Source organism: Siphateles boraxobius, unplaced genomic scaffold (assembly GCF_051911475.1).
Source record: "Siphateles boraxobius isolate OS27281-9 unplaced genomic scaffold, OSU_SipBor_1 29, whole genome shotgun sequence".
In the NCBI taxonomy this organism is placed as follows: Eukaryota; Metazoa; Chordata; class Actinopteri; order Cypriniformes; family Leuciscidae; genus Siphateles; species Siphateles boraxobius.
This window is the reverse complement of record NW_027508908.1, coordinates 1,623,593-1,636,264: the sequence shown is the minus strand read 5'-3', so window position 1 is coordinate 1,636,264 and position 12,672 is coordinate 1,623,593. Positions and strand designations below refer to the sequence as shown.

At 36.1% G+C, this 12,672-nt stretch overlaps 1 protein-coding gene across 1 annotated transcript; it reads right to left on the bottom strand.

The window, feature by feature from the left end:
• Window positions 1-4,189: 4,189 nt before the first annotated feature.
• il15 (interleukin 15) lies at window positions 4,190-11,788 on the bottom strand. The gene is made up of 6 exons (XM_077245933.1): window positions 11,487-11,788; window positions 9,038-9,132; window positions 6,474-6,570; window positions 5,916-5,960; window positions 5,698-5,811; window positions 4,190-4,626 (listed from the first exon to the last, which is right to left on the bottom strand). The coding sequence occupies exons 1-6, from the start codon at window positions 11,547-11,549 to the stop codon at window positions 4,498-4,500; spliced, it is 543 nt and encodes a 180-aa protein (XP_077102048.1). The 5' UTR covers window positions 11,550-11,788; the 3' UTR covers window positions 4,190-4,497.
• Between the last annotated feature and the right edge of the window lie 884 nt (window positions 11,789-12,672).

The window sequence follows — 12,672 nt, the reverse complement described above, 5'->3', positions numbered from 1 at the left end:
TGACTGGTGTAACGCCGAGGGCCTGAACCCTGAAACATGCGAGATCACGAACGTACTCTCTTTTCTACAAGGGCTTCTGGAGGCGGGCCGCTCCCCCTCCACGCTCAAAGTATATGTGGCGGCCATCACAGCGTCACACGACCCTGTGATGGAACGTCCATTGGGAAGAAACGACCTAATTATTCGTTTCCTAAGGGGCGCTAGGAGGATGAACCCTTCACGCCCGCCCCCCCCCCCCCCCCCCCCCTCAGTGCTGATCTGGGACCTAGCTACTGTCCTAGACGCTCTTAAAGGGCCCCCGTTCGAACCGTGCACCTTAAGCAGCTCTTGCTTAAAACTGCGCTCTTGCTGGCACTCGCCTCGGTCAAGAGAGTGGGCGATCTGCACGCGCTTTCGGCAAGCGCTGCCTGCTTGGAATTCGGACCTAACGACTGCAGGGTTGTCCTTAGGCCAAAACATGGGTATATTCCTAAAGTGCTCACCACTCCCTTCAGAGCACAGGTTATCTCCCTAACTGCGCTATCGTCTCCAGCAGACGAACACGACGCTAACCTACTCTGCCCCGTTAGGGCTCTCAGAGTGTATTTGGAGCGTTCTGCCCTATTCAGACAGACAGAACAACTGTTTGTATGCTTTGGCGGCCGTACAAAGGGTTCCGCCGTTTCAAAGCAGAGAATCTCTCACTGGATAGTTGAGGCTATAGCTCTGGCTTATGAAGCCAAGGGACTTCAATGCCCCTGGGGAGTCAAAGCACACTCCACCAGGAGTGTGGCTTCTTCCTGGGCGTGGTCGAGCGGGATACCGATCGAGGATATTTGTGCGGCGGCAGGCTGGGCCTCACCGTCCACATTTATCAGGTTTTACAACCTACAGGTCCCGACATTGCATTCCAATGTACTATCAGCATGATGCTAGTAGAACTATGAGTTCGTATCTAGATTATGTATGTGCTTGTGTCACACTGAGCGCCTTCTGGCCGCTCTTTACTTTTTCCCACATATAAAGCTCGCCTCTGCCGGCTGGTTGGATGATAACTTTGCTTTTTAGCTCAGGCACCTGCCTCCTCTCATATCATAAGGCGTTTTACATAAAGACTTCAATATTCTCGAGAAAAGGAGTTTTACCCATAGCGTAAGCTACTTACGCAATACTCGTTCCCTCCTCTCAGGGAACCGAGGTTACGTTAGTAACCGAGTCGTTTTTCCTGTTGTAAAATACATTTGGCCAAAATCGTATTTTATAAAAGATGAAATGCCACAGGCTATTTAAGTGTAGGCTATGTATTGGCTATGACTAGATGTCAAATTCTAGCCTAGACCTCTCTCTCAGGTCCCACATGTCTCAGTCAGACATCAAATAAATAAAATATGAGCTTTTATAGACAAAGTGTTTAGTACTTATTCAAACAACAAGATCTTTATTTACCCTTGCAAAACTTCGTTCAGCTGCTGTCTTCTGTGCAGTTGCTGCTGAGCTTCAGTTCATTCAGTCACGATAGAGGGGGTGGAGCTATCAGGTTTACTGACAGTTTGATGAACAAGATTCACACAAGCTCTTTTTAAGAACTTTTATTGTCTGAATATTTTTAAAACAGACAGACAGACGTAAAGGGTGACCAATAGCAATAGCATTGATTTATTGAAGAAGAAGAAAACACCACCATCAACAAAAAAAAGGGCACTTCGAGTCTAAGAGCAAAAAGGGCATGTGCTCTGCACAGGTTGAGCCCTACTTGTGCACGTGCCTGATACAGTATATATATATATATATCGTGACAAAAATGGCATGTCCTTTTATACAGGATCCTGTAGATGATGAGGCCGCATTCATTCGTAGGAAGTTACATTTACATCAGGAGAGGATTTTTTTTTTTTTTTGTGCCTTGCTTTCATGCTCTTCCTGAGAGTTTTTTTTTTTTTTGTTTCCTGAACACAAACATGAGAGCCATTAAAAGGGAGTTTCACAGGATTGCAGGTCAGTGGTGTAGATAGCTTTAAATTGCTGCAAACTGAAAGTAACCTAATCATTTGAATTTCCTTTAAGATCTCCAATGTGGTTGTTGGATGCATTGTTAACCTTCCGGAAATGATACAGATTACTGTATGGAAGGATGCCAGATGGGTAGAGATAAATGCCTTGCTTGCCCTTAAAGGTGGGGTATGTGATTTAGAAAACGACCGGCAGATTTTGAAAATACACAATTCAAACGGTCCTACCTTCTTTCCTCCAACGCTGGCTCTGACTCCACCCATTCGAAGAACATGGACGCGCAATCATGCACGAGCGAAAACTCAGATGTGTGAGAGGTTGTAATGACGATTTATATGGAGCTAATAATAATCATGGAACCGGCTTTACTGACGAGATGCGCATGCGTCACGAGCTTTGAGTATGCGCACAAAGGGGGTCACGCGGGATGGGGGGGCCGGTTGCTGGTACAACCGCTTGATTGACGAACTTACTGTCCAATGATTCCAGGTTGTCTTTGAAATGATTGCTTGGAGTTTTTCGAGTCCTGCCCGTTCCACAGATGATCAAATTGCTTAATTTTCATTTCAGTGCTTCTAACTCAGTGGCTGTAAGTGGGTTAGTAATAGGATTTCAGGTTATTTTGAAAAAATGGACAAAAAAGAGAATCACATACCCCACCTTTAACCACCACCACAGATGTTAAATAGGCCTACACACAAATTATTCACTATTTATTTATTTCCTACGAATGCAAAAGTAACAGTAAAGGCCTTTTTTACACCTATAAAGATAACTATATTAGCGTCCACACTAATGTCACTTTAAATGCTCGAGCTCCTTAAAGCAGGATGGATTCTGATTGGCTGTCAATTTTTTCGTGGTTCATCAGCTGCCTAAAATCGTTCTGAAAGTGATTCCAACGATATGGTTTCTCTGTGCCCACATCGTTATAGCTGTGGTGTGAACTCTGCTAATCTTTAATATCGAGAACGATTTTTAGAACTACATCTTCATCATTTTCTGCATGGTTACCGTCCTTGGTGTGAAAGGGCCTTTATTTTTCTTCTTGTATTTTAGTATTCTTTAAATACTTGGTATTGTGGCCATCTCCTCTTCATCCCCCGAATTTGCAAACCTCTGCCTTCTTGCTGTTGGCTGATTAGAAATGAAATGATAATTTCATTAGGCTACCCTAATTAAAAAAGGTGACAGGTTGGATTAGATAACATTTAATTGTGTGAAAAGAGCGTTAGACTATGGAAAATGCTACTGCACATTTAAATAGACACTGAATGATATTTATTTAATATGTCAAATGTTTGTAAAGTCATGTACCCTACACCAATAAACCTTATGCTTAAAGCTTTACCTGATTGAATTATGTTTTTATACTTCATTTTTGGCTACTGCCACTATTTTCCCCTGTGGGATACCATGAAAATGTGGTGAAAATCAAGTTTTTAATGTTGTTTACATGTCTATACGGTGTTTTTAATATGCTTTAAGACAAACCATGTGTAAATTCATGAGTCAACACCATTGCTGCTGAGTATTTTCTGCTTAAAACTGCAGTGAACCAAAGACAGTCTCAAAAACACGGTTTGAAATCGCTGGTGTTTCTGACGTCACACACAACCGTTTAACCAATCAGATCAACATGATATCGTCAACGAGTGGATCTCTGAGCTGCTGTGAGTGAGTGGAGGCGGGGCTAATTTGCATATTCATAGAATAGGGTGTGGAGTTACATTCAAGCTATTTTAAGGCATGATTAATTTCACTTTTTCACAATTTTCACTTTTTTTCAAGGAAAAAACATTTAAATGTGCCATTTTGGTGATCAAAGATGAGTTTTAAACATCAAAAACAGCTCAACATCAGGTAAGCAGCTAAATAACTAATGCTGAAATAAGTCATTCATTATTTTCAACTTACTGATTTATATTGCATAATTAGTCATGTTTTGAAGTTGGTTCACATGGGACAGGCGTGGGGTTCACAGACCTCTTCCACAGGAAATTCCTCTTTAGATAAGCAAAAAAAAAAAGATCCTCTTTGTTCCTCAAAGTTAAAAACAATGATATCGGCCCTTACGTTTCCTCCAGCCAGAGTCATGTCGGTGGTTGATTTCCCATTTATTTTTTTAAATAACCCTTTTTTAATCCACTTCAGATAAGAAAGCAATCCAAATTCACCTCAACATGCCAACAAACAACTATTTCTGGTAATAAAACATGCTTTAATATAACAATACATGGAATATAAAACAATATATAAAAGCTATATTACATTAAACAATTTTTAATAGTTCACCTTAAAATTCTGTACATTTGGAAGACATTCACAGTTCAACGATTATTCACAAAACCCCTTTGCTACAAAATATTTTCTTACAGTATTAACAAAGTGACACTTTCAGAGTGAAGTGATATAAATAGTAATAAAAAAAAAGACACTAGCATAATTTAAAATTATAATAGATAAATGAGCTTATTGTACATGCAATCAGTGAGATAAAGTATGATTCTAATCACATGGTACATTCTGCTTTCCCTGGCAAACTGATGACATTTTCTGGAGAAATGTCTTCATCCTCTCAAAGAAAACCATGGGATTGGTGAGTTCCTGTTCACAGTAGTATGTTTTTTTACAATGCTGTTGAAGCAGTCCAAACACAAACTCATTAGCAACATGACCGTCATTTATTGTTATGCATATCAACATCATTATTGAAGAATCTGATCCTTTCCGATTCATGACTGTGAACTTGAATTGGAATTACAGGACGTTTCGTTTAAAAAAAAATCAGCCACTAGGAATTGATTAAATTATGGAACAAACATTTGAACTAATTGCGCACGTTTATTTTCTGATATTATGCTGAATTATTTGTCTAATAAGACTTTTTTCTTGACCAACAGTGATCAGCCAGAAGAAACACCACAAAATGTCCACAATATTGTTTTCAGAGATAATTCTATAAATACTATTAAGCTATAATATTTCACACAAGTGTACTAATAACAAACTAAAAATAATACATATACATATATTTATTAAAGGAATACTTCACCCAAAAATGAAAATCATCCCATAATTTACTCACCCTCACAGCCAAACACAATTGGAGTTATAAATAAAAAAATATCCTGGCTCTTTTAAGCTGTATAAAGGGAGTGAATGGGGGACGAAGCCCATAAAAGTGCATCCATCCATCATAAATGTAATCCAGGGGGTTAATAAAGGCCTTCTGAAGCGAAGACATGCGTTTGTGTCAGAAAAATATCCATTTTTATAACTTTACAAACTATAATCACTGGCATACGGCAACGTTCAAGAGAGAGTTGAGTCCCTGACCTCTGACCCGACGCATTAGCCATGATGTTTTTTGATATAACTCTGATTGTGATCGTCTGAAAGAACGAGTCATGTACACCTACGATGTCATGAGGGTGAGTACTCTAAATCATGTGCTAATTTTCACTGTTATTTTAAATGAAAATTTCTGTAGTGCCATTTCAAAGGTTGAATATTAATATAATCTAATGTTTCTAGAAATACCCCATATATTGTGTGTATAGACATGTTTATGAGTCGTTTATGCTGAAAAAAAAATGAATCATTAAAAATAAATGTTACAATTCTGTTGCATCAATATTTAGTCAATTCTGAATGATGCACAACCCCGACACACACACACACATTGTGGTTATTGCTTTGACTTACAGTTCCACCATATACTTCTAAAGTCTTCTCTATCATGGGCAGGTTAGAATCTTCTTCATGCAAGAGAACGTTCATCTCCATCAGAAAACAGTCAAAAAGCTTATATGTGCAATCCTGCAAACAAACAGAATAACACTGGATTTGTTTTTCACCATCACCATGCTTGTGTCATTTTATGCAACTGTTCACAAATCCTTTAGTTATACAAGTGAACTTACATTGATATCCTCAGTATTTGGAGTGTACAAGCGTGCATCAGATCTCTGGAAAAGAAGATGTTTGGAAATTAGGATTTAGAATGATAAAGCCAGATGGTATGTGCATATATATACATACACATACAGGTGAAACTCGAAAAATTAGAATATCGTGCAAGAGTTCATGTAATTTCAGTAATTCAAATTAAATGGTGAAACTAATATATTTAGTATATATAACTATATACATATGCATGATTATACTTTTCAGAGGGCCGACGTTTCTGTATTTAAAATCCTTTTTTTCTTTTCTTTTTTTTTCTCATGTAATATTCTAATTTTCTGAGATTTTGAATTTGGGGTTTTCATAAGCTGTAAGCCATAATCATCAAAATTATAACTTTTGCACGATACTCTAATTTTTCGAGTTTCACCTGTATCTAAGATAGTTCACTGAGATAGTTTTGCATTGCACAACTTAATTTTAATGCATTGCACAACTTAAGGAGCAACTGCACAGTCTATTACTGTTTCTCCTTAAGTTGGGCAATGCATTAAAATATCATATTTCACCCTTACATTGAATAAATGCTCCGTCGCTTCTAGTGCGCTCTGGAGCTCTCGCAGCGCCTGCATTGCATGACCGTCAGCCATGGGCAATAGAGCACTTAGACAGCTGAACATACACAAAATACATAAACAGAATCATATATGACATCAGTTAGCCATTAGAATCGCTTAAGCACCATTACACATGCAACGCCACGTGTTGCGGTTTCAGCTAGTGAGGCACTGAAGTTTTCCCGAGAGTAACAGACATTTTGTGTATTAACCCTTTATTCCCCACCCATGTGTTTCACTGAATTGTGTTGCTCTTCTGAACATAAACCTTATGTTTATGCATAAACACATCCCAACGAAAAGAGAACTTTGTAATCGACTGATTTGGATCACTTTTTAAAAGTTTGGGTTAGGTTCAGTTTCTTCTGCTCACCAAGGCTGCATTTATTTAATCAAAAATACAGTGCAAATGGAAATATGGTGAAATATTGTCACAATTTAAAATAACTGTTTTCTATGTGAATATATATTATAAAATGTAATTTATGAATTTTCAGCATCATTACTCCAGTCTTCAGTGTCACATGATCCTTCAGAAATCACTCTAATATGATGATTTGATGACCAAGAAACAGTTATGATTGTTATCAGTGTTGAAATACATCTGTATGTTGTGCAAAGCACTGATTTCAAGAGGCTAGTCATATCATGTTGCTAAACTAATCACGTAATCAATCCTCCAATGAGCAGAAAATATACACACCACAAATTCCATTTGTAATCAGATACTTTCTTGGTATTTGAAAGAATCATAACTATTAACAATCGACATTTCACTTTTTTCAGTAAGCTTAAAGCATTATAGTGTCACCATCTCTATGTGCTCATTTTAGAACAAGGCCAACTTTTAGAAGAAAACCTTCTATAGAACTTAAAAGCCTCTGCACTTCATATGTAGAACCTTATAGAGGTTTCGGCAAGGGTCCGTTTCGTGGATTTAGTCCAAGAAAAACATTTTGTTTTAATAATTGTTTTCGTATTTTAATTCATTTTTATAGCAGATAAAAAGCTCGTAAACATACTTTATCGCCAACATTTGTTAAATAGCCCAAAACATTAAAGTATTATGCAAACTTTTTCCTTTATATAGAACCTTTAACTCTTTCCCCGTCCAGCGTTTTTGAAAAAAGTTGACAGCCACCGCCAGCATTTTTGATCATTTACAAAAAACAAAAAAAAATAATTTAAAAGGCCTCCGGATTATCTGAACATGTAATATATTAAAAGAAAGAACAGAGCAAAACAAAACGTTTTATTCTAGCTTCTTTATTTAATCATGCAGGTCAAAAATAGAATGAAAAAATGCAAAAATCATGTTTTTGTTAAAGACTCCAACAATGCTTTTTTCGCTTGTTTTTGCTGCTTCTTCTTCTCCTGTGTTTTGATCAGGAGCTTCAGTAGTCTTTCAGGAGATGTGTAATAGCGCCCCCTACCGTATAACAGTAAAAGCACGGATTGACGGAAATTTCCGTCAATGGCGCGGAAAGAGTTAAAAGTGAATCAAGTTTCATATAACTTTTATTTCACCACCATTGTGATCTAAATCTGACATCTAAACACTTTTCAAAGTCACAATTCTCCACCCTTTTCATTCTAAGACAATTAAAAAGGCCATCCAACTTTGTGCCAATTGCAGACAATAGTGTTGTTGTTGCAGATTGCTCTTGTAGATTCATATTACAAGTCGTGTGGGAATATTATGAAGACGTGCACGCTCAGCTACTGCACTCTGTAGTGGGCGGCACCAGATAAAGGGCCATTTAAACTGGACTCCAGTAATCTCAGATGATTCAACGCATCTAGTGCATCAGATTGCTCACATCGATCACATGGTGACGTTGTCACAAGGGCTGTATCTCAACAATTATAAACTCAAGAACTATAAAGAGTCAAAAGTCCAATAAGACAAATGTCCTATATATATATATATATATATATATATATATATATATATTTTTTTTTTTTTTTTTTTTTTTATATATAATGTGAAGGAAGATCTGAATGTTCTCAGGGTTTTTCCTTTCATAAACATTAGGTCAGGGAAAGTTGTCATGTTATATATTATTATGTTAAACAAATAACTCCGCACAACTTCTTATGGCCACAACAACAGTTTTTCTTCGATTTTTGCTGTTTCAAGAATTGTTTTATGTTTCATACAGACTATTTAATGACAGGCCATTGTGACAACTTACCCCATAATAAAGTGTCAACATGACCTGCTATTGGGGCACATTGTCACAAAAGGTGTTTTTTTCCCCTGTGCAATAATAAAGATATTTCGGAGTTGTAATGAAATAAAGATTATTGGAGTATGTTTTGGAAGAAAACACTATTTCAGTCAAAATTTCACATTTAAATCAATGTGTTAATTGTCATTGTAATCATGTGTGCAATTTCTAAAATTGACCCTGATCCCCCCCCCAAGTGGTACAACTGGTTTTTGCAACCCACTCTATGGTTTGTGCCAGATTTACACATGTTTAGCAAAAGAAATAAGCAGTCTAATTTCTTAGATATACCTCAGAATTAAGATAGAATTCCAAACCTCTGAGTTCAAAAGGCATTCCATGTGATTCTCAAAGCAGCAAGAGTTACAAACACATCTTCCAGTTCTCTGTAAGAAACCACACACTTTTTTAATACTCAGAAGGCTGCAAAATGCTGCAAAAATCCCACAGATAGAGAAGTGATTCTTTCATTGTTTGGAAAAAATAACATTTCCTGGAAACCAGGAGCACAGTATGTAGAAACTAAAACACAAATACTGAACTACTGTAAAGAAATACACAAGGGTTTAAAACTCAACTGATCATAAACCACATGAAACTAGCCATTCAGCACTTATCATTAATTGAAAAACACTGACAAAGCAATACGGTTTACCAAATGAACATGCATGTTTCTGGCACGCAATTTATTCCTTAAACCTATATAGTATGTTTATGCTACTGATACGTCTTTTTGTTAATTGTAGGGATGCACCGAATGTTCGGCAACCACAATTATTCAGTTGAATAAATTGAATGAAAAATGAAAATAAATTTTACCGAATAATTATGTTTTTGGCGACGTGTTCAAATGTCAACCAGCGTAGATTGAGAGGCGCGAACGCTTTATTAATCCAAATTATATATATATATAGTTATCATGAAATAAAATTTAGCACTTTTCAATAAAAAAAAAAATTGTAGGCATTCAAAGTACATTACATTCTTTCAGGAGTTAGTTATAGGCCTAATATAGGCTATTGAAGAGGGGGGGCTCAAAGATGGCAACATTAAAATATTTTTAGTTTCATAATTTAAGTTAAATTGCGCTTTGTATAGGTATAATGTCTGCTAGAATGTTAAATAAAATACAAAAGTGTTAAATATTTTTAAATTATAGTTTTGTATTGAGTTTTTTTTCTTTTAAAAGCAAGACAAAATAGTGAAAAGCACATTGACTATTACATTTGTGCAATGGTGAAAAATTGGCGAAATAAATAGGAAAAAATGAAAAAAATTTGTTTCCTTTCGATGCATCCCTAGTTAGTTATTAGTAATCCGTATCAATTTCAGTTTCACTTATAACTCTTCATTATAGCCTACTAGTAGTTATATATGAGATATTACTTATAGTATTCTCACTTGTAACAAAGGACACTGCCATTGAATCGTAGTTTAGATCTCAACAATTTACTTCCGATTTTCTTTTTACCAGTAACTATTCATTATGTACTAGTATTTATATTTGTTATCTTCATTCAAATGGATTTTGTTAACCATTCCAGTTTTCCTAGTACTAATAAAGACTCTAATGCCTATAATAAGTAACATTTAAAAGCTTAGTAAAAAGTCAAATGTATTAGTAAAGTGTTCGGTTAATCTATAAAGCAGCTAATCTGACTCTTTACATAAGTATAAAAGAAAGTAGAGTTGTTACTAGTACTGTACAACTGGGATAGTTACTAGTATCTAACAATTAAGTAGACTACTACTATCAAATAAACAGTACAAGACTAGCTGAAACTAGTCAATAGTAGATAATCACATATAAACTCATTGTCAGTCACTGGCAACAAATTGCAAATTTACCAGTGGAATAGTCTCTATGACTTGTAGCATTAAAAAGTACAAATAACCGGTGTTTAATAAACAGTTAGTAGGCCTAGTGAAATTAAAAATGATAGGCTACTAACTATTGGACTACTAGTAAAAAATAAGCTAGTGACATAATAGCATATGCTTTAGTTTAAAATAATGTGTAAAGATATTAAAATGGCTTGCCATAAGGATTCAAAGAAATTCAAAGATTCCTTTCGAAATCATCAAGCCTATTTGAAATCGTGTCGAGAGGATTTAACACGCAACGTGAAATGTAAAGCGGGACAGTGCGCGTGCACCTGCAAGTTCATTTCAGATGACTAACATGCGAACCTTAAAGTATTTACGTTTTCATCGTTGTATTTAACGCTTTAGTGCACAATGTGCGCACTGTAATCTGATGTCTATATAGAACATACTATCTAGGCTAATAGCAAAAACGCAGTGAGAAATATTAAATAAAGTAAAATGCCCTAAATATACATTCTGTAAAATAGATTTTAACATATATTTAATCGTTTTTAGCCTTCTTTGTACATATTTTTTTTTAAAAATATATATATAGCCTAAATATGTATAAATAAATTTAAGCAAGAATAGAAATCTATTTAGATTTAGTATCTATATATAAAATTTCTCTATATAGGCCTACATTGTCTACATACTTCCAATAGAAAGTCTCCTGCACATTTTGGGACGTTTTACAACAATGCGGTTCTACATATTTACAACATGGTTCAAATATATTTTGTAGATAGATAATCTGACATTTCACTCACAATGGTCATGCATGATCACCACTATAACCTATAAATGCATTCAACACATTAATTTGACAATCTCTGAGTGACATTAAAGTGCACCACGAGTGCGTATTTCCTACCCTTGCTTTTAGTTTTGGTGGCCTATTCCAAAATCCTGCGATGAAGAGGGTCATTAAAATCATCGAAACGAGCTTGTTGGTAAGCCAACCACAACAGTTGCGTGAAGTTCACATGATCTTGCTATGTAAAAGTCCTTGTAGTATGTCATGGAGGTGTATAAAATCCTATTGATTACTCCAGTTGGATATTATTCCATGAGTGCACACTGAAGGCTTGTTCCTCCGTGTGCGCACTGAGCAAATCTGCTATTAAAAACACTTACACTCTCACACACACGCCCCTTGCAGCCTGGGAGCTCTTTCACTTTAACAACATGCTGGTAAGAGCAACGAGAGTCCTCTTTTATGTTACTCAGCAACACGTTTGTTTGTTTGTAAGGCTAAACATACATTAATCTCGGATACATAAAGGAACAAGCTAATGTAAGCAAATCGCTGTTGGAGGCAGAGGTTTAAAGTCCACTGACATAATACAAGACCTCGAGATAGCCTACGGTAAGGACTTGTAATTAAGTCACATACCAGTTGTTAAATATGTAATATATGAAAGAAATGAATAGCAGTTTGAAGAAATACGATTAAAAAGATGTTCCACTCACATGAGATGAAGACGCCAGTCATCAATCCTTAACTTGTAAAAATCGTTTTTATTGTATGTAGAGCGGGTCGCCCCTGTATGGGTACTGCCATGCTGACATCACATGACCCCGTGTCGTGCAATTTACTACTGGTACTAATAACACTATAATTAAGTTTATCTAGCGCATGTAGTCAATCCTGCGAGCGTTTTAGAAAACCTAAACAAAGTTAGCCAATAATAGGCCTATAATGTAACAATAAACAAAGTAAACACCACCTAGGTAATTGAAAAATGTTCAAACAAGCATCCAACTGAGAGCGCAAAATCCACACTGAATTCAATAGGGTCTATTATATGGTTGTGTGTGGGTTTAGGAGATAGAGGCTGAAAAACACTGAAAGAAACACAGCTTTGATGTGAAACCCAGCAGTTAGTTAACTAACTTAATACTGGCACCTATTGGCGTGAATGCATTCAATCTGAAACAATGAGTAGCTTAGGCCTACTATTACATCATTACAAAGTAAACCATTTAGTGTGAAGGTCATACAAATTTGACTATATTTGAATAAAGCAAAAATCCAAATTGTCAGCACGTCACTTTCA